The sequence below is a fragment of the Miscanthus floridulus genome, chromosome 7, assembly GCF_019320115.1.
Source record: "Miscanthus floridulus cultivar M001 chromosome 7, ASM1932011v1, whole genome shotgun sequence".
Lineage (NCBI taxonomy): Eukaryota > Viridiplantae > Streptophyta > Magnoliopsida > Poales > Poaceae > Miscanthus > Miscanthus floridulus.
In genome coordinates this window covers 13,476,897-13,503,301 of record NC_089586.1, presented here as the reverse complement: position 1 = coordinate 13,503,301, position 26,405 = coordinate 13,476,897, and the positions used below count along the sequence as shown (strand labels likewise).

The following is a 26,405-nucleotide window of genomic DNA, read 5'->3' as shown; positions in this document are numbered from 1 at the left end:
TTTCATCTTTCCACTAGAATCTTTTCTAAGCATGTAGTGAGCATTGAAAGCAAAGGGTCTAGCATGCTTGGGCAAGGGTTGTGGCGATGGAGTTTGACACTCATGAGCAAAGTGGCATTCTTGTCCACACTCAAAACATCTCTTTGGCTTTGGCTTTGGCTTTGATTGTTATTGTTGAGCTTGAGCCTTCTTCTTCTCTACACTTGCTACATATCCAATGCCACTTCTATCCATCTTTATGACGGTGTTCATAAGTAGCTCACTTTGGAGGTGCTTACCTCTAGCAAACTTGCTCAACCCAATCTTGAGATGCTCTTTCTCCAACTTGAGCTTCTTATTTTCTTCCTTTAGAGCATCATCTTTCTTCTCTTCCTTGAGCTTCTTGTTTTTTTCTTTGAGCTTCTTATTCTCAAGGATCAACTCTTTGTCATGATCAAGAGTTTCTAGCACAATGATATTGTGGTTTTTCATCTCTTCAAGATCTTTCATGAGCTTCTCATTATCACTCTTGAGCTTGACATACTCATCAAAGTCATTGCACTCAACCACTTGCTTGCCTTTGCTACTAGATCCATGCTCAATGCTCTCAACAATTAAATCATCACATGAAGTAGCTATATCAATCTTGACAACATGGTTAGTAGCATCATGTGGCTCATTTGGTAAAAATTCTTGAGCAATGACAAGAGTATCATGATTAATCTTAAGAGCAGTGTATTCATCTTTTAGCTTGTTGTGACTAGTGATGAGCTCAGTGTGCACCCACTCAAGTTTATCATGTTTATCTTTAAGCTCTTTCTTAGAAGATTTGAGCTCCTTGAGTTTGGATGATATAGCATCATTAGTTTCTCTAAGCTCATCATTAGCCTTTTCCAATGTATCACACTTAGCTAGGAGTGAATCATTTTTAGCATCAAGCTTATCATTTGTAGCTCTACTCTTTCTAATGATCTTAGTGTATTTTCTTAGTATTTTGACAAGATCATCATATGTAGGTGAATCATCATCATCGCTATCGCTATCATCATCACTAGCTTGCTCATCATCACTACTATCATCACTCTTAGTTACCTTGCGTTCACCCTTGGCCATAAGGCATAGGTATGTAGAGGATGATGGCGATGGTGGCGGTGAAGATGCAAGATCAATAGCAATGGCGGCCACCTTCTCATTGTCACTATAATCATCGGATGATCCACTTGATGAATCAATGTTCGTGAGCCAATCACTGACAATGTAGGTCTTTCCACTCTTCTTCTTCTTGTGGAAGTCCCTCTTCTTGCCATCTCTCTTCTTGTATGGCTTGTTCTTTTTCTTCTCATCTTCATCTTCATTGCTTGAGTCATCTTTCTTACTCTTGTTCTTGTTCTTGAACTTGTCTTTCTTGGGCTTCGTGCATTGATGAGCTAGATGGCCAAGTTCGCCACAATTGTAGCAATCCATCTCGGAGATTGGCTTTCTTCTTGAGCTAGTGAAGAACTTCTTCTTCTTGTCATCAAACTTGATGCCACTCTTGTTTAGCTTCTTTAGCATCTTGGCGGTCTTCTTCACCATGAGAGCAAGACTTTCTTCATCATCTTCTTCATCACTTGAGCTCTCATACTTAAGTCTTGCTTTGTCCTTATCTTGGCTAGCTTTGAATGCTAAGTCCTTCTCTTTCTTCTTTATGGAGGATGAGCCATCTTGTGGGGTGATGTGCATGTACATCTCATGAGCATTGATCTTTCCCAAGATTTATGTCGGTGTAGCGGCGGAAAGATCACCTTGATGTAGCACGATCACGATATGCCCATATTTGTCAATGGGGAGGACACTCAAGATCTTTCTCACAACGTCGGATGGTGACATTTGAGTAAGTCCAAGCCCATTGACTTCCTCTACAAGAATATTTAAACGAGAATACATCTCATTAGCACTTTTTTTGGGAAGCATCTCAAAAGAATTTAGCTTTTTAATTACAAGATGATAGCGTTCCTCACGCTCACTCTTGGTTCCCTCATGGAGCGCACAAACGTCCGACCATAGTGCATGGGCGTCTTTGTTGTTCCTTACATGGTTAAACACATCTTTGCAAAGGCCTCTAAAGATAGTGTTTCGAGCCTTTGCATTCCATTTTTTATAGTTAACCTCATCGCCTTGTAGGTTAGTAGCATCCCGAGGTTTTGGGAAGCCTTGTGAGGCAGCTCTAAGAATACCAATGTCTAGAGCTTCTAAGTACGCCTCCATACGGATTTTCCAATATGGAAAGTCATCTCCCTTAAAGATAGGAGGAGGTCCATCCCCGTGAGACATCTTGCTCTAAGCAGTTAAGCTTAAAAACGTGAGCACGAGGCTCTGATACCAATTGAAAGGATCAAGATCCCAAGAGGGGGGGTGAATTGGGCTAATTCTAAATTTTCTTGCAATAATCAAATCCTACGAATAGCCCAATTAACCCCTTGTGCCTAGAAAAGTGTTTCTATCAAACTAACGTACAAAGGACTTACAACCTATGTTCCAAACTTACTCTAGCATGGCAATTCTATGAATGTAAATACAAGTATTGAATTGCTCAAGGTAAATACTCAAAGTAAATGCTCAAAGTAAAGAGAGAGAGGAACGCGGCGATGTTTTGCCGAGGTATCGGAGAGTCGCCACTCCCCACTAGTCCTCGTTGGAGCACCCACGCAAGGGTGTAGCTCCCCCTTGATCCACGCAAGGATCAAGTGCTCTCTATGGGTTGATTCTTCGACACTCCGTCACGGCGAATCACCTAAAGCCGCTCACAACTTGAGTTGGGTCACCCACAAGCTCCGCCGGGTGATCACCAAGCTCCCAATCACCACCAAGCCGTCTAGGTGATGGCGATCACCAAGAGTAACAAGCACGAACTCTCACTTAACCACGCGAAACCTAATGAGAAGATGGATGCACACTTGACTACTCTTGATTCACTAATGAGGCTACTCTCTTGGATTCTCAAATCTCAATCACCTCACTAGGACCTTGCTCTTCTTGGCACTCACAAACATGTTTCTTAGCTATTGGAATGAGCAAAAGTGACTCCACACATGAGTGGAGCTTCTATTTATAAGGCAACCTAAAAAACGAACCGTTATGAGCTTCTGCGGGGTGACCGGACGCTCCGGTCGTATTGACCGGACGCTCCGATCAGTTCAACCTGCGAACCAGTGAAAATGTGTTGACCGGACGCTGGCAGGGTCTGGTCAGCACTGACCAGACGTGTCCGGTCGCATTAAACCCTTACTAGAACCTTACTGGACTCGACCGGACGCTGAACCCTCAGGGTCCGGTCAGTACGGACCGAACGCGTCTGGTCGCAGATTCCCTTCTCTGGAACCTTACTGGAGTCGACCGGACACCGCCTTTCAGTGTCCGGTCACTTGACCTCTCCAGCGTCCGGTCGCACCGAACGCAGACTGCTGATCAAATGAACTGACCGGACCATATGGCCAGCGTCCGATCACACCGGGGCCAGCGTCCGATCAGCATTTGACCCTCTATTCACTTCCAACTCTCGAACATATGTGAATAAAGTTTGCTCCAAAGGATCTTAGGCATTCATAGGAGCTACCTAGAGCTAGTTTTAATAAGTGTGCACCACACCTAACTCACTAGACTCAACTAGGTCAAGCTACCCGCCCATACCCCCCTTTATAGTACGGCCAAAGAAAAAAACAAAGTCCTAAACTACTCGAAGTGTCACTCCAACTCCAATCAATACTTAGAACTAGTCATCCTTAACCTTGTCGTCCATCCTTTGAAAACCGAAACGATTTCCATCGTAGGGGCATGACCACCTTGATTGTCCAATCGATCTCTATTACCATGACCTAACTTAATTGCATCTGCAAAACACATGTTAGTCATAGTAATCTTGTATTGTCATTAATCACCGAAACCCAACTAGGGGCCTAGATGCTTTCAGGGGCAATGGCAATTAGAGCCTGGGGAAGAGATTAGAGTTAATGATAAATTAGAGTCATTAATTGGGAGAGAAACGAGGAGCTAGAGGTTGGGTGCCTAGGGACTGGGCAGCTCTATTTATACCCTGTAATTAGCTTACGATGAATCAAGCAAGAAGAACACTATCCCGTTACCCCAAATATTCTAGTCTCCCTCCACGCCGACTTTGCTCGGCATTCATCTTGGCAATGGTTATCATCCCTATCTACGATATGAACTAAGGTTCATAGCATTTGGTATCAGCTTCCAGGCGCTCCTCTTCCACCTCTGCTCTGCCGCCAAACCCAACAGCCACCACGCCATCTGCCCCAGCCTCACCAACGACTTCCGCCGCCGCCATCAAGTGATGAGCCAATCACTGCCCTTGTTGAGGGGACTCGCCGTCTCGCAGAGGAGATGGATCGCTTCGTCAAGATGTTCAACCGCTACCGTGCTCACTTGGAGAAGTCAGAGAAACATTGCGGCAGCAAGAGCGTTCCTGGTAAGGCACACCACATGGAAGATGCGGACAGCGACCAACCATGCGCCTTCAACAATCCCATCCACCGCATCATTAGGTGTCACTGCAACACACACTGTCCATCTGGCGCTCACGACGGGTATGGTTGTGCCAACAAGCGGTAAACGTTCACCAAAATCCTCCAGACTTAATGAGTTGGATATGGCACCGCCACCAGCACCGACCGTCTCCTCTGTTCTGTCACCTGTTTTGGTGTCGCTGGACAGGCCCAGCGTATTGCTGAAGCTAGCCGTTGGGCTCTTCCCATGGGATTTAGGAGGACATAATTGTTCAAATTTGTTTCATATTTTATCAAAGGTAAGTCGAGATGTAAAAGGCTTAACCTGTGATCGCATTAAGTCTGCGGCAACTCGTGGGTGAGCTGCTCCAAAAGGGGGAGAGATGTCATGTGGGGCGGCCAGGACCGGCTGCATGCAGCTAGGACGGTATGCAGGGGGGCTGTAATCAATAGCAATTAGAGTCTAAGGAAGAGATTAGAGTTGATGAGAAATTAGAGTCATTAGAGCAAGATTAATAATACAGCCAGCAAGCTGGCTGTAAGGTTTATTGCAGCCTTCTCTCAACTCACTTATACAGTAGTTGGCTCTTTACAGTTAATACATGGTCCACTTGTCTCTCTCACAGACTTTCTTGGTTCTTGTGTCCAAGCCGGCTGTAAGCTTACAGGCCGCTTCTCCTCTCTCTCCTCCTCTCTCTCCTGCACCTCAGCATTTAGTTGGCTTACAGTCTGCTATTATACTTGCTCTAATGGGGAGAGAAACGTAAGATCTGGCTAGAGTGGATCAAGTTGAGTCCCCCACGCAGGACATGCCATTGGCGACGGTCGGCTCGGACTCAGACTCAGAGGCAGGCATAGCAGAGCTTGATGTCGCCGTCTCAGGCTCAGGCTCAGGCTCAGACTCAGAGGCAGCAGGCATAGCAGAGCTTGATGCCGTCATCGCGGAAGCCGCCTTCTCCTTCTCCTCCTTGAGCATGGCGACGCTTTTCTTTAGCTCCTTGATAGAAGTGTCCTGATTCCATTCGCCAATCAGTAACACTGACACCACGGATGGGAAGATCCCCCAGCTGAACCAATCATACAGCTCCCTGAACTCGTCAACCTTGGCCTTAACTTTCTTAAGCTCCCTGCGAAGGCTAGTCGCGGTGTCCTGCCATTGCAATGCATTAGGATCAGGCGAAGTTCAGAGCTATGACAGCCCAAACGTACCGAAAGTTAAGACAAATTTGAAGCAGAAATAGAACGGAAAGCAAGACCACCGAGACATTTATTTACGCTGTAAATTTTAACTTGACTATGGACTCCTTAATCCACCCCATCCTTTAATGTAAGTGACATCACAGTATTCCCCTATCGCATGCTACAGCCTACAGGCAAATACTCCATTTACAATTTTGCATAAACTTTGAAACTGACTACAGCCTACTTATGAACTGAAACTCCATCAATCAGACAAAAGAAACAAGGGCCGTCGTGGGGTGAAGTAGACACCAAGTGACCAAATGGTGTCCTTAATTTACTCCTACATGAAAATTTTGAGTTGACTATGGACTCCTTAATTTATCCCATCGTTTAATGAGAGTGGCATTACAGTATTCCCCTATCTGTAACTGTAAGTAACAACTACTGGCACTAAAGTAGAAGGCTGGGCATGCTACAGGCAAATACTACTCCATTTACAGATTTGCAAAAACTCGGAAATTAACTAGCCGGATTCTCGAATTGCCTCGTCCTTGCATAGCCTGGGATGGATTGATGCACGCGGACAATTTTTTTTTTTCAATTACGAACATAGACAGACCTTAAGACGGGGGGAAATAGCTCTTTCAAGGGCTAGCTAGCTACGAAATGAGAGATGGAAATCGAGGCACTCACGGGTGGAGCCGCCGTCGTCAGGGAGGGCGCCGCCCGCGGCCGCGCCAGGTGGCGGAGGAGGGCGACGGAGCGGGAGCGGATGGGCATCTCGATCGCCGGCGCCCGGAGCTCGTCGATGCGATCGATGAGGCCACTCACGGTCACGGGTGGAGCAGTCAGTCACACGGATAGTGTGCAGTAGTACTGCAGTGCGACCGCGCACTCCTCCCCAATAACCAGATGCCTGTTGCGTTTGGAACATGACAATTTTAAGTTTAAACATTTGTTTTTTTTTTCTTTTTGGGGGGAAAAGGTTAAACATTTGTTAGGTGTGATGTCCGTGGCATTCCGTTTTGAGCATGATTGACGGTGCTTTGCAACGCAAACCACAAAAATCTCACGACATTTTTTTTTGTGAGCAAATCTCACGACATATTTGGTATTGTTTGATGATCCTCGTCAAAGCCAAAATAAAAATGTGACGATTCATGTCCATGTGTTGCCAGATTTCTTCTCTACGATGGTTATTAAGAATTCTTCAAATTAAACCCTCCATTTCATGTATGCATGGGTGATTTACCTAGTGACCCAAAAAACATCTCAACCAATAAGCATGAAGAACATAGTTAAATACACGTGGCACAGTAAAAGTAGCTAGAACTGTTTATACTTGTCACAGTAAAAGTACTTGCTGTAGGAATTAAGTCATCTCCATGAATATTTTGAACAAATTAATCCATCTCCATGAATATTTCGAAAAACATATCACGGCAAAAATCAATGACAGATGCAATGTAAAGCAAAAACTTGGGTAGAAAAAGTACATGTTTCAACTTAGACGGATCATGGAACAAAAAGACCATCATGATCTCCCTTGCAACGAAATGGTTATAATGATCACCCTCGCTCCAAGTTGAAAAGGGTATGTGTACCGTTCCTACCCAACAGACTATATCCAAGTAGAACTACATCCAGTATACACATGTTTTGTACAATTTTATCAAATTTTCAATCCTTTTCACCCCCACCAGACTGACAACAACTGACATCTAGGTCCAGAGATAGCTCAGTTGTCTCTATTGCGAGGGCTTACGACTCATGAGGGTCTTCATTCTTTACAGAGAAACTGTAAGGTCCACCGTAAGGAAAAGGTTTTGTAACTCTGGTGCTGCTCTCTGCCAATATGATGTTAGCTTCAAGATCGTGTAGAATTTCAGACATTTCGTGCCGCAGAATAGGATTCATTATGTACACTACATTGGATGATCATGCCAACCGAACACTCCAGCTCAAGAATATGAAATGGACTGGCAAGCACGTTCGCTGTTTCCTGGCATGAACTAGTTGGCCCGAAAATTCATAGGAGCGAACAAGCCTGCATTCCATTGAACAAAACTGCAGAAAGAATGAGAATCTGAGGCTAGCTAGCCTGTTGGCTGTTTCCTAGCATGCATGAACTGGAGGTGCAGCTCTTTCGGAATGAATAGGTGCAGGTTCAGTCAGCCTTCTGGTCTGAGCAATGAAGAACGATTCAGTATTACAAAGGATCAAATGGCTCAACTGCAAGCAGATAGAATACTACATATAGCAGAATACCCTTACTACAATTAGTGCTCTCATGGCAACGAGCTCAACTGCAGAATGTTACTCTTCTGATAAGAGTATCAACGTACATACAGACATCAATCATCTACGTTATCATAAGACTGCCTTAACCCTTCTCAGTTGCAACCGCTAAAAATGCTGACTACGCATGTTAATTCCTCATGTTACGGGACAGAGCATACAATGGCTAGCGTGGATCAAGTTGAGCCCCCCACGCAGGACGTGCCATTGGTGACGGTCAGCTCAGACTCAGGCTCAGAGGCAGGCATAGCAGAGCTTGATGCCGTCATCGCGGAAGCCGCCTTCTCCTTCTCCTTGAGCATGGCGACGGTCGGCTCAGACTCAGCCTGAGAGGCAGGCATAGCAGAGCTTGATGCCGTCGTAGCGGAAGCCACCTTGTCCTTCTCCTCCTTGAGCATGGCGACGGTCGGCTCAGACTCAGCCTCAGAGGCAGGCATAGCAGAGCTTGATGCCATCGTCGTGGAAGCTGCCTTCTCCTTCTCCTCCTTGAGCTTGGCGACGCTCTCCTTCAGCTCCTTGATAGAAGCGTCCTGATTCGCTTCGACAAGCAGTAACACTGCCACCACGACCGGGAAGATCCTCCTGCTGAACCCATCGTACAGCCTCCTGGACTCGTCAACCTTGGCCTCAACTTTCACAAGATCCCTGAGAAGGCTAAGCTCCCTGCGAATGCTGGCCGCGGTGACCTGCCATTGCAATGCATTAGGATCAGGCGAAGTTTGGAGCTATTACAGTTCACAGCCCAAACGTACTGAACCTTAGGACCTCTGGCCAAATTTGGAGCGGAAATAGAACAGAAAGCAAGACAGCCGAGAAACACGCCACTCCTACTGACGAACTGAAACTCCCATCAATCAGACGAAAGAAACAAGGGCGAGAGCCCGGCAACTGGCTTCGCCTGACGGTTTTCAGTGTTTTGCTTGCCCGTCGTGGTGTGAAGCAGACACCAAGTGATCAGATGGTGTCAATATCATTTTTTTTATTGAAATCATGATGCAAACAACCCCCAGATGTTTATTTACTCCTACATTGTAAATTTTGAGTTGACTATGGACTCCTTAACTCAATTTAATTTATCCCATCCTTTAACAAGGTGGAATCACAGTATCTGTAAGTAACAACTGCTGGCACTAGAAGGGTGAGCATGCTACAGGCAAATACTACTCCATTTACAGATTTGCAAAAACTCGGAAATTGACTAGTCGGATTCTCGAATTGTTGCCTCGTCCTTGCATGGCCTGCGATTGATTGATTGATGCACACCGACATAAATAAAATCCCAGCTCTTTCGAAGGCTAGCAACGAAATGAGAGGAGGAAACCGAGGGCACTCACGGGTGGAGCCGTCGACGCCGCCCGCGGTCGCGCCAGGTGGCGGAGGCGCATGGGCATCTCGACCGCCGGCGCCCTGTGCTTGTCGATGCGGTCGACGGCAGCGAGACTGGAAGACGAAGGTGCCTCCTAGCCTAGGGTTTAGGAGGGAGAGCGGCCGGCGAGTGGGGGCACGGTCGTGCACTGTGTGTGCCCAGGCCAAGCCGGATCGTGCAGGGTACCCCGGTTTGTTGCAGCCACTTCAGGTGCCACGGCAGTCTTGGGAAGTGGTTTCGCTTGATTTCGTGGAAGGCCTTCCATTGTCTGGTACTTTCAGCGTCATCTTGGTTGTCGTGGATAAATTCTCCAAGTTCGTTCATTTCGTACCATTGTAACATCCTAACTCTATGACGTCTGTGGCTTGGGTTTTCCTGAATAACATATATAAACATCATGGACTTCCGGTTGCCACAATCTCTGTTCGCGATAGGGTATTTACCAGCAAGTTTTGGCAGCTGCTATTTCAACTCGCTGGTACTGATCTGGGCATGAGCACTGATTATCACCCGTAGTGATGGTCAGACGGAATGAGTTAATCAGTGCATGGAGACCTACTTGAGGTGCTTTGTTCAAGCTTGTCCTCGTCGCTGGTCTCGTTGGTTGCCACTGGCAGAGTTTTAGTATAATACCAGCTCTCATTCAACATTGGGCCGAACTCCCTTTTGAAGTGTTATGTGGCTTTCCTCCCCGTCATTTGGGTTTGGACCTTTCGGCCGCTGCTCCGATCATAGAATTATCAGAATGGCTGTAGGAGCGCGAGTTGATGCAACAGTTGGTTCGCTAACACTTACTGCGAGCCTAGGAACGAATGAAGAGGCAGGCCGATAAACACAGGGTTGAGCATCAATTTGCAGTGGGCGATATGGTTTTCCTCAAATTGCAACCTTACGTCCAGTCTTCTGTCGCTCCCCGAGCCAATCACAAGCTGGCGTTCAAGTTCTTTGGTCCATATCACATTTTGGAGCGTATCGGCAAAGTTGCCTATCGGCTTTAGTTACCGGATTCGGCGTCAGTTCACCCTGTCTTTCATGTTTCACAACTGAAGCATTCTCCAGGGAATCAGACTGTAAGTACAGCTCCTTCTGACGTGGTGAAATTTTAGATTCCTCTTCGCATTCTTCAGTGCCGATGGTCTGAGGGTGCCCATCCGGTTGAGCAAGGACCGGTTGAATGGTCTCATATGCCTGTGACTTTGGCCACTTGGGTGTCTCTGGAGCAACTGCGTTAGCAGTTTCCGCGTGCGCCGGCATGGGGGTAAGCCGCTTCTGAAGACGGGGAGAGTGTTAGCCATGCAGAGGAAGCCTCCTAGGAGCAAACCCAATCCGGCCCAGCGAGGCCCAGAAGACAAGCTCGGCCCAACAAACGTGTGAGCGGTCCGGAGTGGGTTCAGTATATGTATCTGTGATGTTGCCTGGAGAGGGGATGAATAATTTGTAACCAAACTAAAACTCTAAATTGAATCATTCGTCGTTCCCTGTCGCTAATCATTTCCTCCCCTCCAAGTTTCCTAGCTGTTCTTCCCCTTTTACTAGTTGTTGCTAACATTCTGGTATGAGACTTCGCGATCATGTCCGATTCCTTCCCCCTATGGCTTCTAGTTCATCCTGGATCCCGCTAGCCACCACCACTATACACGTTTTTAGCGATCTCGATGTAACGTCCCGCCTCTACAAGGCCAGGCCCGCTTACATCTGGTAGCTTTTCTAGGACATAGACTGCCCTCACAGACCAACACCAGTCTTTTCCGCGCACTTTGTCTTCACTCATGCGCCCCTGGGAAGAACTTCTCGGTCGGTCACCCATCGCTCCAGGCCAAGTACGCTTAACCTTGGAGTTCTTAAGAGATGGGCTTTCAGAAAAGAAGTTGCAACTTATTTGTATGAGTACCCTATTAATCCTGTTAAGCCCTGGGCCGGGATGTTACACTCGAGGAGTAATGGAACCTAACATGAAGATGTTGTTCGACGAGATCGCTCAGCTCAATCACCGTTTCGACGAGCAGGATGAGCGTTGGACCAGGTGCTTCACCGGCCAGGAGCAGAGCATCTCTAAGCGCTCGACGACGATCGTTCGCCGCATCGATGCGCTGGAGGCCTCGCACTCCTCTGCCGTCAGCGACCTCTCTCGACGCGTGGCTGACCTTGAGTCGATGCCTGTGGATCCACAGCCCCTCACCGCCACGGCCTGCATTGCCACACTTGAAGCGAACTATGTCGACCGTGATGCGGAGTTCAACAAACATCTCGCCGACCTCGAAGCTCTTTGTCACGTCACCGCCTTGGACAAGCCAGACAACCGTATGGCAACTCTAGAGGCTACAGCGGCGGACTACGTCGCGTGGCATCCAGAAGTGGATGGGCTGCTCGACGACGTCCGTATCTCGGTGCAGAAGCTAGAGACGGCCCATGCGCGTGACATGTTCGATGAATTACCGCAGTCGACCAGGCCACTTCCTGCTCCTACCAAGGCAGCCACGCAGCATGCTGCCAGAATCACCGCTGAACCGCCCGTGATGGGGCACCACGTTGATATGACTACATGGGATTTGGGATCCGGGGTCGTCACGACCTGGATCCCCATCCCGACCAATGGTACGTTGTCGGTTCCCAAAACCCTTGTTCTTCATTCACAGGCTCAGTTTCATGGTCATGCACCTATTTTTCCTCAACCTCCTCCACCAACGTTACCAATTCCACCTGACCCTTTTCGCCCTACCCACCCACAAGCCTTCTTTGGTTTTCAGCCACCCCTTTGTCCACCCTTGCCTGATCCCCATCGGCTGAACATCCCCACTGGAAAACTTCCTAAGGTCCCATTCCCTAGGTTTGATGGTGACAATCCCCATCGTTGGTGTACTCGCGCTGAAAACTACTTCAAGATGTACTTCGTGGAACCATCTCTTTGGATCAGTATCTCTAAAATGCATTTCGATGGTGCTGCATCTTTGTGGTACTAGTCTGTTGAGTCCCAGATTCCAGACTGGTCATGGGATGATTTATGTGCTCACATTCATGACCGCTTTGATCGTGACAGGCACGAGTCCTTGATTCGCCAATTGTTCCATGTTAAACAAACTACATCAGTCTCTGATTACCTTTCCCGCTTCACTGAGCTCATGGATCAGTTGAAGGCCTATTCTCCTAAGCATGACCAGCTGTTTTTCACCATGCGTTTTATTGATGGATTGCGACTTGATATTAAATCGGTCATGCTTGTTCAACGTCCTAAGGATTTGGATATTGCTGCTACCTTGGCTTTATTGCAGGAAGAAGTGGCGTCTGCATCCCCATCGAAGCCGCCTCAAGCTGGTGATTGGCATACTGGTCATTTTGCTCAAGCAAACAAAGGCCCTTTGTCTTTGCCGATTCCCCCTCGGTAGGACAAAGCTCTTTCGGCTGCTGAGGCTTGGGAGTCTTCTTCCTCTACGACCGATTCCAAGCTTGTAGCCATCGAGTCATACAGGAAGGCTCTTGGGCTCTGCTATAAGTGTCCAAGGATCATAAATGTTCTCCTAAGGTTTTGTTGGCTGTTGAAGCTGTTTGGGACTCTTTTGAGGATTCAGATGTGGTTTCAGAAGTCGATGATACAGTATCTGCTGAGCCTGCATAGTTGCTCATGGCTCTGTCCAAGGCTGCTATTGGTGCTTCTTCCTCTGCTCGAGCTATTCGACTGCATGGTATGGTTCACAGTCACTCAGTCTTGGTTCTTGAGGACTCAGGCAGTTCTGTATCTTTTATTAGCTCAACTCTTGTATCTAAACTTAATGGTATCTCATCTACTCCTACACATAGTGAGGTTCGGGTTGCTGGTGGTGGTATTTTGCTTAGCCCAGCCATTTGCCAGCAGCTTTCTTGGTCTATTGGTGATTGTACATTTCAGACTGATTTCTAGATTCGGTCGTTGAGTTCTTATGACCTTATTGTTGGTATGGACTGGCTTGAGTCTTTCAGCCCGATGCAGATACATTGGCAGCAAAAGTAGCTTATGATTCCATATCAGGGGCAGTGGGTTTTCTTACAAGGTCTCGATGCTGAGTTACCTGATAAGCTGATGCTTCAAGTCTATCAATTGTCTAATGTCACTGATGAACAGTCCATCTCATTTGTTATACATCCATTGGTGCTGTCAGTATTGGATCAGTTTCCTACAGTTTTGGCAATGCCTACCAAACTGCCTCCCTCCCAGTCTTGTAATCATTCTATTCCCTTGATTCCGGGAGCGTAGCCGGTATTTATTTGCCCCTATCGGTATCCTCCAAAACTAAAGGATGAGATTGAAGCTCAAGTCAAGGAAATGTTGGCCCAAGGATTGATTCGGCCCAGTACTAGTCCGTTTTCATCATCTGCATTGCTGGTAAAGAAGGATGGCTCATGCCGCTTATGTGTTGACTTTCGTCAGTTGAATGCAATCACTGCCAAGTCAAAATATCCTGTGCCCATTTTTTATCAGCTAGTGGATGAGCTTGCACATGCCAGTTGGTTCTCTACTCTCGATCTTAGAGCGGGTTTTCATCAGATCTTGTTGCAGCCGGGAGAAGAACCAAAGACTGCGTTTCAAACTCATGTGGGGTAGTACAAGTTTCAGGTCATGGCCTTTGGCCTCACTGGTGCGCCAGGAACTTTCCAGGGGGCGATGAATTCTACTCTTGCCCCTGGCTTGCGCAAATTTGTGGTGGTATTCTTCGATGATATCCTTGTCTACAACCGAACATTTGAAGAACATCTTGATCATTTAACTCAAGTGTTCCAGTGGCTCGCAAAAGATCAGTGGAAAATCAAGCTTTCAAAGTGTAAATTTGCTCAGCGGGAAATATTCTACTTAGGCCACATTATCAGTGAGCGTGGTATTGCCACTGACCCTGCCAAAATCCAGGCTATTTCTAGCTAGCCTGTGCCAACAAATGTCCGGGCGTTGTGAGGATTCCTTGGCTTGGCGGGCTACTACCGCAAGTTTATCAAGCATTTTGGGCTCATTGTCAAACCTCTAAATGATCTGCTCCTATAGCTGGCCATTCGGGCCGCCCCGGCCTAGCCCGGCATGGGCCCATGCCAGGCCTAGCCCAGTAGGGCACGGCATGGTAGAGCACGACGGGCCGCTGGGCCGTGCCGCCCCAGTCCACCATGCCTCTCCGATGGCCCAGGCACGGCCCGTCGAGCCACTTTCTGTGCGGGGCCGGCCCGGAAAGCACGGCCTTTTTAACAGGCCAGGCCGCCCCGAGGCCCGCATTAGCAGGGGAAGGGAGAGAGGCTAGGCTGGGCGCTACGACCGAGGTGCCCCGGGAGGAGAGCGCGGTGGAGGCCCTGACGATGAGCAGCCAGAGATCGTGGCGTCGGGGTGGAGCTCGTGGCCGGATCTGGCGTCGCGGCGGAGCTTGGGGCCAGCACGCTCGTTCCCGCGGTGGTCGAAGCGGGACTGTGGGAGGTGATGGCGGCGCTCGATGTTGGATCCCACAAGAAGAGAAGGGGATGGAGGGGATTCGGCGAGCCGCGGGGAAGCAGGAGCTCGAGCACGCCGCGCTCGCACCCAAGGCGTGGCCTCGTGGAGGGACGAGAGGAGAGGAGCCTGAGGTAGGTCACGAATGGCCGCCGTGGCGTTCTGCAGCTTGTGCACGAGGAGGAGGGGTGCGGGTGTGTGACGGCGTGGGGGAGAGGAGGTGCGCGATGGCGTGGGGGAGAGGAGGGGTGCGGGTGCGGCCGCACGAGACAGAGAGAAGGGGAATGCTGCGTGAGGAGGGGGAGGGGAAGGGACTTAGGGACTTAGGGTTCGAGGGACGGTGAAAAGTCCTAATGGCTAGAGGGGGGGTGAATAGCCTAATAAAATTTCTACAACAACACTTAACAAAACGGTTAGACAATTATGAGGTGAAGCGAGTATTGCGCTAGCCTACTTAAAATGCAAGCCACCTACCACAATTCTAGTTTAGATAGTGTCTATTCACACAATAGCAAATACACTACCCTATATTAGTGTGCTCTCAAAGACTAACTAAAGAGCTACACCAACCAAGCAAACAAGCTCTCACAACTAGTTACACTAAAGAGCTTAACAACTAGTTTGCGGTAATGTAAGGAGAGTGATCAAGAAGGTTATACCATCGTGTAGAGGAAGGAGCCAATCAATCACAAGAGAGAATTACAATGGAGACCAATCACCTCGGAATCAAATGATGAACACAATGATTTTTACCGAGGTTCACTTAGCTTGTCGGCAAGCTACTCCTCGTTGTGGCGATTCACTCACTTAGAGGTTCACGCGCTAATTGGCTTCACACGCCAAACCCTTAATAGGGTGCCACACAACCAACACAAGATGAGGATCACACAACCCACGAGCAATCCACTAGAGTACCTTTTGGCGCTCCGCCGGGGAAAGGTCAAGAACCCCTCACAATCACCATGATCGGAGCCGAAGACAATCACCACCTCCGCTCAACGATCCTCGCTGCTCCAAGCCATCTAGGTGGTGGCAACCACCAAGAGTAATAAGCGAAATCCGCAGCGAAACACGAACACCAAGTGCCTCTAGATGCAATCACTCAAGCAATGCACTTGGATCACTCCCAATCTCACTATGATGATGAATCAATGATGGAGATGAGTGGGAGGGCTTTGGCTAAGCTCATAAGGTTACTATGTCAATGAAAATGGCCAAAGATATGAGCCACAGCCGGCCATGGGGCTTAAATAGATGCCCCCACGAAATAGAGCCGTTGTACCCCTTCACTTGGTACACTGCGCTCTGACCGGACGCTCCGGTCATACTGACCGGACCCTGGACTCAGCGTCCGGTCCACTGATGGACGCCATGCGTCACTAGCTTCAAACACTGTTCGTCAGATTTCAACGGCTACGAAGCTGACCGGACGCTCCGGCAAAACTGACCGGACGATGAAGCCCCAGCGTCCGGTCGTTTCCAGTAAGCTCCCCAAGGCGTATTTCTTCGACCGGACACGTCCGGTCCACCTTGACCGGACACAGTCCAGCGTCCGGTGGTTAACCCTAGGTACTGTGTCGTCTTACCAGTCTGACCGGACGCAAGCAGCCAGCGTCCGGTGCTTTCAGACCCAGCGTCCGGTCATGAGACCGAAACGCACGTCCTCTGCTGCCACTGACCGGACGCTCCGGTCCAACCGAGGCCAGCGTCCGGTCACTTACAGTGACCTCCGTCTTTTCTGTCTAGGGCGCCGATGGCACCGTCGGACTGTCCGCACTCTACGGACGGACACTCCGCCGGTGGAGTTTCTTACCCTTGCACCTAAACTTCACCACCCTTGATCAAATGTGCCTACCACCAAGTGTATCACCTTGTGCACATGTGTTAGCATATTTTCATAAACATTTTCAAGGGTGTTAGCACTCCACTAGATCTTAAATGCATATACAATGAGTTAGAGCATTTAGTGGCACTTTGATAACTGCATTCCGATACGAGTTTCACCCCTCTTAATAGTACGGCTATCAAACCTAAATGTGATCACACTCTCTAAGTGTTTTGATCACCAAAACAAAATAGCTCCTACAAAATATACCTTTGCCTTGAGCTTTTTGTTTTTCTCTTTCTCCTTTCCAAGTCTAAGCACTTGATCATCACCATGGCATCACCATCATCATGTTATGATCTTCATTTGCTTCACCACTTGGAGTGTGCTACCTATATTATGATCACTTGATAAACTAGGTTAGCACTTAGGGTTTCATCAATTCACCAAAACCAAACTAGAGCTTTCAGACGGTGGGCTGGCCAGCTGGGCCACGGGGAGGGGAAGTGGAGTAAGAAGGGGGAGGGTGGCCGGGCCAACTGACGTAGGCCGGGCCGTGCCGAGCCAGCCCACGGGCCTGAGCAGCGGCCCAGGCACGACCTGCTCCCTCGGGCCGGGCCAGCCCAGGCCCACATGTTATCGGGCCATGCCGTGCTCGTGTCGGGCTAAAAAAGCGGGCTTCGTGCCGTGCCGTCGTGTCTCGGGCTGCATGACCAACTATATCTGCTCCGCAAGGATTCTCTGTTCATCTGGACTTCTATCCATGATAATGCATTCTCGGCTCTAAAAGCAGCCCTCAGTTCTGCACCCATACTAGGAATTCAGGATTTCTCGATTCCCTTTCACTTGGAGGCTGATGCATTTGGGTCTAGAGTTGGTGCAATATTGCTACAGAATGGTCATCCGCTGGCATTCATCAGTAAGGCATTGGGACCTCACAATCAAGGATTGTCAGTTTACGAGGAGTACCCGGCGATTCTTATGGCAGACGATCAGTGGCGGCATTACCTCATGAATTTAGAATTCATCATCCATACTAATCATCGCAGCCTGATCCACCTCAATGAGCAGCGGTTGCGTACGCCCTGGTAGCAGAAAGTGTTCTCCAAATTGTTGGGACTTCATTACAAGGTGGTTTATTGTAAAGGCTTTGAGAATCAGGCTACAGATGCTCTGTCACGCTGGGACCATCCTCAACAGTTGAATGCAGTTTCTTCACCTACTCACTTATGGCTTGATCAGCTTCGTCTTTGGTACCCAACAGATCCTGAGGCCAAAGCTTTGTTGTCACAATTGCTTTTGGATGGCTTGAGTCAGCCACCATTTCAGCTGAAGGATGGAATCATCTTATATTAGAACCGCATCTGGTTGGGCTATAATCAAGATCTTAAGCGCAAAGTGTTGACTACTCTTCATGATAGCCCTATTGGAGGGCACTCTAGAGCTTCGGCAACTTTCAGCAGACTCCGACCCTTATTCTATTGGCCAGGTATGTGTAAGGACGTTCTCCTGCATGTTTAGTCATGCACTATGTGTGCCCAGGCCAAGCGGATCACGTAGGGTACCCTGGTTTGTCGCAGCCACTTTAGGTGCCACGATAGTCTTGGGAAGTGGTTTTGCTTGATTTTGTGGAAGGCCTTCCATTGTCTGGTACTTTCAGCGTCATCTTGGTTGTCATGGATAAATTCTCCAAGTTCGCTCATTTCATACCATTGCAACATCCTTACTCTGCGGCGTCTATGTCTCGGGTTTTCTTGGATAACATATATAAACTTCATGGACTTCTGGTTGCCATAATCTTTGATCGCGATAGGGTATTTACCAGCAAGTTCTGGCAGCTGCTATTTCAACTCGCATGGTCAGACGGAATGAGTTAATCAGTGCATGGAGACCTACTTGAGATGCTTTGTTCAAGCTTGTCCTCGTCGCTGGTCTCGTTGGTTGCCACTGGCAGAGTTTTGGTATAATACCAGCTCTCATTCAGCATTGGGCCGAACTCGCTTTGAAGTGTTATATGGCTTTCCTCCTCGCCATTTGGGTTTGGACCTTTCGGCCGTTGCTCCGGTCACAGAATTATCAGAATGGCTGCAAGAGCGCGAGTTGATGCAACAGTTGGTTCGCTAACACTTACTACGAGCCTAGGAACGAATGAAGAGGCAGGCCGATAAACACATGGTGGAGCGTCAGTTTGCAGTGGGCGATATGGTGTTCCTCAAACTGCAACCTTACGTCCAGTCTTCTGTTGCTCCCCGAGCCAATCACAAGCTGGCGTTCAAGTTCTTTGGTCCATATCGCATTTTGGAGCGTATCGACAAAGTTGCCTATTGGCTTCAGTTACTAGATTCGGCGTCAGTTCACCCTGTCTTTCACCTTTCGCAACTTAAGCGTTCTCTCGGGAATCAGACTGTAAGTACAGCTCCTCCTTCTGACCTGGTGGAATTTCATATTCCTCTTCGCATTCTTCAGCGCCGATGGTCCGAGGGTGCCCATCCGGTTGAGCAAGGATTGGTTGAATGGTCTCATATGCCCGTGACTTTGACCACTTGGGAGTCTCTGGAGCAACTGCGTCAGCAGTTTCCGCGTACACTGGCTTAGGGGCAAGCCGCTTCTGAAGAAGGGGAGAGTGTTAGCCATGCAGAGGAAGCCTCCTAGGAGCAAACCCAGTCCGGCCCAGCGAGGCCCAGAAGACAAGCTCAGCCCAGCAAACGTGTGAGCGGTCTTGAGTGGGTTCAGTATATGTATCTGTGATATTGCCTAGAGAGGGGATGAACCATTTGTAACTAAACTAAAACTCCGTCGCTAATCCTTTCCTCCCCTCCAAATTTCTCTTCCCCTTTTACTAGTCGTTGCTAACACCAGGCCGGATAGTAGTTCTAGTAGCTAGTAGAGAGCTAGTGACAATAATCTGGTCACATGCCCAAGCCATGGGAGGGTACGAGTACGAACAAGAACAATGGAGCATGATTGGGACGGTGGGGCCCACAGGCAGCGAGCACACCCCAGTCAGTCCCCGCCAGGCCGCCACCACGATGCCTCGGCCGCTCCCTTCCCTTTCCCTATCCCTCACCGCACCGCCCACCTCCATGTGGGCCCAACAAGCTGGGTCCCGTGCGCGCGTGACCGGGGCGCGACGAGCTCCGCGTGAGAAAGAGTGGGGACGATGACGAGGAGAGAGAGAGGAGTGCCGGAGTGGCCGTTGCTGCCGGTGAGGTAATCACCACCTCACGCCTCGTCCTGTGGACCAGCGATTTACCGTCCTGCCCTCGGTCTCGGCGTTTGGGATACTGGCATGGGTAGTAAATCTTCGCCAACCTGGGAGGGTAGAAGAGTCATACTGGGGGTCCGGTCCGTCAAAGGGTGGTCAAAAGTACACTCACTCCCGAGCTGCACATTTAACTCACCTCGTTACTCCCTTCCTTGATCTCCTCCTCCTCTCTCTCGCCAGGAGGGCGCCGCCGCCACCCACGCGCCACGCCGCCGCAGATCTCCGCCTCCAACGCGCCGCCATGGAGTACGAGCGCATTGAGAAGCCGTTCCCCGTCCAGGTCCCTCCGCCCCTCCCTCCTTGCTGCTACCGCTGCTACATGCCTTCTCTTCCCCAGACAGATTCTCTCTGTCCGTTGGGCTCGGTCTGGTACCAGGATGAGTAATGCGGGAGCCCTGTGTCTCTCTCTCTGACTCTCTGTGTGTCGCTTGCTTTGCTGCAGCAGGGCGGCGGGTTCTCGCCCAAGCGGCTGCGCGCGATGCTGCTGGGGGTGGACAAGCGCCGCAAGGGGCAGGACGACGACGCCGAGGAGGAGGACGGCGGCGGCGACGACTATGGAGCCGTGCCCAAGGCCTACGCCAGATCCAACGCCGGCGACGGTGGGTGCTTCTGCTTCGTTCCGCCGATCTCCCCCGTTTTGATTTTTCCACCTCCCACTCCTCGCGATGGCTTGGAATGGGATGCTGCATTGGCATTGCTTGGAATTGGATAGGGCAATTTGATTTCTCCTCATAGTAACCATACCGGTAATTGCTAGTGTGCCCTTTTCTCCAAGATCAACATTTGGCATTGGTTGCTGCGAGAAGATGGATGGTACTAGTCTGGATATGCAGAGCCATCTTTTTTTTTTCTTTCTGACCTCTGTACCCAAAGGGGAAGGGGAATGGAGAATCTTCTCATACTCTGTTGTCTTCACTAGTGTACTTCGGAGGGTAGCTGAACTCAAATTGTACATGGGACAAGACAATGTGCTTGCCTGAACTTTCAGTTTATTTCAGAGTCTGAGACCGCATGGCTGTCTTCTCATGTAGGTGGTGGAGGCGCCATGTGCGAAGAATACAAGGACGTCGACGTGGTGAGCACCATCTCAGAGTCCTCATCCTCCCTGGAGACGGGGGGCGGGCACCGGTCCCGAGACACCCACCCCGTCCCCATGGGTTCCAGGATCAGGGTGCCCGAAGAGGACTCGTGCGACTCCGAGAGCGTGGCGTCCAACTTTGAGTTCCACAAGGAGCGAGGGGCCACCGCCCGGTCAGCGGCGGCATCGGTCGTCCCTCCATTGTCAAAGCCTGCCCCATCAAAGTGGGACGATGCCCAGAAGTGGATCGCCAGCCCGGCGACAAACCGTCCTACCAGGGGTGGCGGTGGGGCTCCTGTACCTAAGAAGACAGAGAAGCCTAGCGCTGGCATCGGGAGGCTGCCGGCGACCAAGGTTGTGTTGGAGGCCACAGAGGAGATAGATACTAAGAGGATTGATCCGAGCCAAGAGAAGAGGGAAATTGGGTGGCAGAAAGTGGTGAGTTGGGCGCCGCCCAACCCCTGTCCCGAAGTGGAGCCGTGTCCAAAGACTACACTTGCTGCAGAAAGTACAATGGCTGCTTCAGCTGGTAAGCGTTGTATTGCTCACTTAGCCTTCCCCTCATAATATGATTTTGTTCCCCACGGTCTCTTCTAACTGGAAAAGTAGCACTCATAGATGCAAACTTTTTTAATGAATGCAGTTACTTTTAATCGTCATGACGCATCCACCACGCTTCAAAGTGCAACAACATGCATACCTCCTCCATCAACAGTTCGGTCAGTGTCAATGAGGGATATGGGCACAGAAATGACTCCTATTGCAAGCCAAGAACCATCTCGGACAGGAACACCGGTGAGAGCAACAAGTCCAAATTGTTCTCGGCCAACAACTCCACGAAGGACGCTAGGCCCCAATGCAGTTGGTGCTGTTATCAGCCATGGGGAATGTAGCAATTCGGAATTAAGTGAACAGGAACTGCAAACAAAAACTAGGAGGGAGATAATGCTTCTTGGCACACAGCTAGGTAAGACCAATATTGCAGCATGGGCAAGCAAGAAGGAAGAGGAAAAAGATGCATCACCTTCACTGAAAACAGTGCCCATGGACCAATCAACACAGAACATAACTGCAATCCGTGCAGCTGCATGGGAAGAGGCAGAGAAGGCCAAATATTTAGCAAGGTGCTTATATTTAATTGTCTTTATATCTATGTTTGAATTCTCTGGGTGCTTGGTAACTCAATATGTTGTGCCTTTTACTCTCCAGATTCAAACGAGAAGAGATCAAGATCCAGGCTTGGGAGGATCATCAGAAAGCCCAAATAGAAGCTGAAATGAGAAAAATTGAGGTTAGCAGATTATTTCCTTTCAATTTTGCACGTCAACAGAAACATAACAATGGCAATAGATTCCTGACAAAATCTTCAAGTTACTAAGATGCATTTTCCACCCCTTGAGTTTTTTAGCATCCTTGTTTTATTCTTTTTGCCATAACATTTGCAAAATGCATATGCATACAACAATCCCTTCATGGGAAGTTTGTTCAGTTGTGAATAGTATAGTAGTTATCCTAGCTCTGTTAATAGTGCACGCCCTGGTGCAACTTGTAAAAGCTTAAAACAGAGGGAAAATATTTGCAGCCTCTCACACCACCTGCAGCTACTATTTATCTGAATCCAATGCCATTTCCCTTTAGGCTGCAGTTATCTGTATATTTGGTCACTCCCGATGAAGATGCGATGCTTTCTCTAGTCTTTCTTTTGAAATTTAGCACGAGATAATACTTCGGCATAGCAGTTGGTCTTGGTATCCATTTGGATATGACATAGCAATGACAAGTTTTCTAGGTTAGTCAACGGCGTTGTGCCACTACTCTTATTCAGTTCTTTTCTTCAGTTTGCTATAGTTGTTCAGGTTCAGAACATGTAAAGCCAAAGAGTACAAAGTTCAGATATGTTTGTCACTGTGTTTGTGGATACTGCATTGTTTGTATCAATAATTTTAATCATGATTTGTGATTTGTGTTCCTGAAGGTTGAGGTGGAGCGGATGCGTGCCCGTGCGCAAGACAAGCTGATGACCCAGCTCGCTTCGGCAAGGCACAATGCAGATGAGAAGCGTGCTGCCGCAGAGCTGAAAAGGAACCGTGCAGTCGCAAGGACGGCCGAACAGGCAGAGCACATCAGGAGAACCGGCCGGGTGCCGCCTTCATTTGGCTGCTGGAACTGGTGCTCGTAGGGAGAAGAAAACAAAACATAGCAAGCGAGCTCTCTTCCCTGCCATGAAGCGCCCACGTCTACAAGTACGAGCTAATGATATGAATCATGGCCTCGTAGATATGTGTGACACAAGAATGAGTCACTTGTAAGTTGTAGCTGTATACATATATATGTAAGATGTGAGCTCCATGTGTCCTGTGCTGTGTAGTTACTGTAAGTGTCACAGATGTACCAAATTCAAGGTCGTGTGGTTCAGAGCTAGGCTCAGCTTGGATTCCTAGTCCATATATGTGATAAACTTTACACCAAGAGTCCTCCATGCTAGCTGTGCCTGGATAGGATTTGTGCTCTTCTATCTATACTTGATGGTCATACTTACAGTCCGCACTATAATAGAGGTAGCAATGATAATGAACTTTACAGAACAGGAAGTCAAGCACCTCTCTAACCGACTAATATAAGGTGATATCAAGCTCAGGAAAGAACCTTTGCTAAACATCAATCAACCATACATATGGAACTTAACCATGTTTGAGAAGGTAATGAACTTGACTTACATGGACCAACAAGGTTCCATTAATTCATACATCAAGATTGGGGAGCAGATGAAGATAACTTGAACCTGAGTACTAGTAAGAAATTTTGGACATCATTTTCTATTTTATGTGCATTTCTCTTGAAGGAGTACTACATACAGCTGGAGGAACTGAAGAACATAACAGGGCAAGGGTAGCAATCATACTGAATTTTTGTTCATTTCTCTCTTAAAGGAGTCCTACAGCAGGAGGAACTGAAGAGCAGAACAGGCCATGGGTAGCAGCGACACTGAATGTGAAGTGTACAGAAATCCAAGCACTTGTCTCATTGTCTGTTCTCACCTAGAGAAGACCAGGAAAGGGTGCTTTCCATCAAAGGCCTTCTACTATTCGGTTCAATCCACATCATGGAGGCATTTCGTGTAGAAAGAAAAAAAAAACTAGAAACAACTTCAGATATAGCTCAACCACACATGTGCTAGTAAGTAGTAACTTGAATTATCAAGCAACAAGGTTGCATTAATCCATTCATACATGACTATAGAGAGCAGATGAAGATAATGTGAACCTGAACAATAGCAAAGGATCAGTACATTTTGTTTGATCTTTGAACTCTCTCGAGTACAAGAGTCCTACTGGTACAGCTGGAAGAACTGAAGAACAGAACAGGGCCTGGCCATGGCTTTTCGTGTAGAATTTCAGACAGATCATCAACCACACATGTATTACTAGTAGTATCTTGAATTATCGACCAACAAGGTTGCATCAATAAATCACGATGGAGATCGAGCAGCACATCAAGTTAGCGTGAACCTGAACAAGTAGTAAGAAAAAATTTAGTAGTACATCTTGATGTTGAATTCTCTCGATGATATTCGAAGAGAAGAGGGGGGCACGGACCCTGGGGGCTAACTCTACTCGAACTTCTTGATGAGGGAGAGGTCGTTGAGCATCTTCTCGATCTTCTCGTCCCCGGCGTCGCCGACGAACCTGCCGCCGGACTTGAGGGAGGGGACGAGCGCGGTGGCCTCGCCGCTGGTGTCGGGGCAGAGGTTGCCGAGCGTGCAGAGCTCGAACTCGGCGAGGCCGTAGCGGCTGAGCGTCTCGCGGACCTGGCGCACGGAGTCGGGGTTCTTGTAGCGGCTGAAGCGCTTCACGTACTGCAGCGACTTCTCGAACACCTGGGACACCTGCGACGTCGGGTCCGACTCCGACGAGTGCTGCTGGATCTGCTCGTACTTGTGCTCCAGGATGATCGCCACCTCGCAGTTCATCAGGCACTTGGCCTTGAGGAACTCTGCAGCCACAGGCTTACGGGTGAGTCGAGTTTGAGAGGGACGAAACCCTAGCCGCCCGCCCAAGGACTGGACGGTGGTTGAGAGGGGAAGAGGGGGAGGAGGGAGGGCGGCGTGGAAGAGAGCGGACCCTCGCCGATCTTCAGCTCCGCAGCGTTCTCCTCCTCCTCGCCGGACATCCTGCCGCCGCCCTGGCGCTTCCGACCGGAGCTAAATCACTCACTGTAGTCGACGAGGTTGGGGGAACTTGGAATCGGAATTGCGATTGGAGTCGACGGCAGCGGGGAAACCAGGGGGATCGAGGAAGGGATGATGGCGGCGCCGGAGCGGGAGGGCTATGCGTTGGGCCGGATCGCCATGGGCTCTGATCGAGAACTTCTAGAGTGGGGTGGGCCTCGGAATAAACTGACCCCGTCCACTCACTCCGTTGGTGCTTTTAACCCACATCAACTTTTACAATAGTCCATTGAATTACTGATTCTCAAGTCAAAAATATATATGTAATTGGATTAGTAACATCCCTTAACTTTTAAACTTAATTGTCTTGCATTCCAAGAGTAACTCCAATAGTATCTTTATAAATACTTTTTAACAAGCATACACCAAAATAAATCTATAACTAAGTTACACATGATCCAATGAGTATGAAATTTTTACTACAGTTCAAGCATACAATAATTAGCCTACCATAAAAAAAATTCACCACAAATGGACCATAAAACTGCGGCTATGAATTAATTATAGAAAAGCATAGATCTAAAGCTACAACAAAAAAATTGTACTAAAGCATACCATATTATATGCTCACTGTGTAGATCTACTCACGTGGAGTCCAACAAAATTGGACTTTCCATTTTATGATTTTTCTATGATTTACTATAATTTTTTCAAAGATTTAGCCAAAATAAATAATAAATAAAAAAGAAAAAGATAAAACCGCCTTTGAAAACCATTTATAACCAGTCAGGTAGGTAAAACGAACGGTTCTAAAAGTTCAGGGAGGTGGTTTACTTGGTTTTAGAGTTCTGGGAGGAAAAACAGACTTTCGTAAAACTTAAGGGAGGTAATGTGGACTTTTTCCTAGCCTGATTACCCCTCAACTTTTACAATAGCCTGCTCGGTGTCGATTAATAACATTCCTTAACTTTTAAACTTATTTGTTTTGCATTCCAAGAGTAACTCAAATAGTATCTTTATATCTTTCTTTACTAATATGAATAAATAGTTTGGTGAAAAAAATACACTCCAACAACTTATTTAACTAGATCTTCAAATATTACCGTTTTCTATTACGGATTTCTCGTTAGCCAAAGATAAAAAAAAGCAAACTGACGCTCTAGAGCGTACAAGATATAAAAAGACTACTGGATGATAAAAAAGATTTAGAAAAAAAATCTTATTCAAATAGCTCTCTAAATAACGATTTAGAGGTTGAATTTAGAAAAGTTTTTTTTAAAGATGCCCTAAGTATTTTTAGAT

General features: G+C 48.2%; 3 protein-coding genes across 3 annotated transcripts; all 3 read right to left on the bottom strand.

Moving 5' to 3' along the window:
• Nucleotides 1-4,990: 4,990 nt before the first annotated feature.
• On the bottom strand, nucleotides 4,991-6,552 carry LOC136466554 (uncharacterized). The gene is made up of 2 exons (XM_066464998.1): nucleotides 6,360-6,552; nucleotides 4,991-5,634 (listed from the first exon to the last, which is right to left on the bottom strand). The coding sequence occupies exons 1-2, from the start codon at nucleotides 6,444-6,446 to the stop codon at nucleotides 5,269-5,271; spliced, it is 453 nt and encodes a 150-aa protein (XP_066321095.1). The 5' UTR covers nucleotides 6,447-6,552; the 3' UTR covers nucleotides 4,991-5,268.
• A 1,330-nt stretch (nucleotides 6,553-7,882) lies between these two features.
• Nucleotides 7,883-9,458, bottom strand: LOC136466551 (nuclear localization sequence-binding protein-like). Its single transcript, XM_066464993.1, has 2 exons — nucleotides 9,299-9,458; nucleotides 7,883-8,650 (listed from the first exon to the last, which is right to left on the bottom strand). The coding sequence occupies exons 1-2, from the start codon at nucleotides 9,353-9,355 to the stop codon at nucleotides 8,141-8,143; spliced, it is 567 nt and encodes a 188-aa protein (XP_066321090.1). The 5' UTR covers nucleotides 9,356-9,458; the 3' UTR covers nucleotides 7,883-8,140.
• Nucleotides 9,459-24,090: 14,632 nt separating this feature from the next.
• Nucleotides 24,091-25,302, bottom strand: LOC136466555 (DNA-directed RNA polymerase II subunit 4-like). Its single transcript, XM_066464999.1, has 3 exons — nucleotides 25,057-25,302; nucleotides 24,532-24,928; nucleotides 24,091-24,444 (listed from the first exon to the last, which is right to left on the bottom strand). Exons 1-2 carry the CDS (start codon nucleotides 25,103-25,105, stop codon nucleotides 24,546-24,548), a joined length of 432 nt encoding a protein of 143 aa, XP_066321096.1. The 5' UTR covers nucleotides 25,106-25,302; the 3' UTR covers nucleotides 24,091-24,444; nucleotides 24,532-24,545.
• Between the last annotated feature and the right edge of the window lie 1,103 nt (nucleotides 25,303-26,405).

Coding starts and splice junctions, on each gene's coding strand:
- LOC136466554 (XM_066464998.1), bottom strand. CDS start 6,446: ATGCCCATCCGCTCCCGCTCCGTCGCCCTCCTCCGCCACCTGGCGCGG. Junction 5,635..6,359: donor TGACGACGGCGGCTCCACCC/GTGAGTGCCTCG, acceptor TTGCAATGGCAG/GACACCGCGACTAGCCTTCG.
- LOC136466551 (XM_066464993.1), bottom strand. CDS start 9,355: ATGCCCATGCGCCTCCGCCACCTGGCGCGACCGCGGGCGGCGTCGACG. Junction 8,651..9,298: donor CGGCGTCGACGGCTCCACCC/GTGAGTGCCCTC, acceptor TTGCAATGGCAG/GTCACCGCGGCCAGCATTCG.
- LOC136466555 (XM_066464999.1), bottom strand. CDS start 25,105: ATGTCCGGCGAGGAGGAGGAGAACGCTGCGGAGCTGAAGATCGGCGAG. Junction 24,929..25,056: donor GGAGCTGAAGATCGGCGAGG/GTCCGCTCTCTT, acceptor CTGTGGCTGCAG/AGTTCCTCAAGGCCAAGTGC.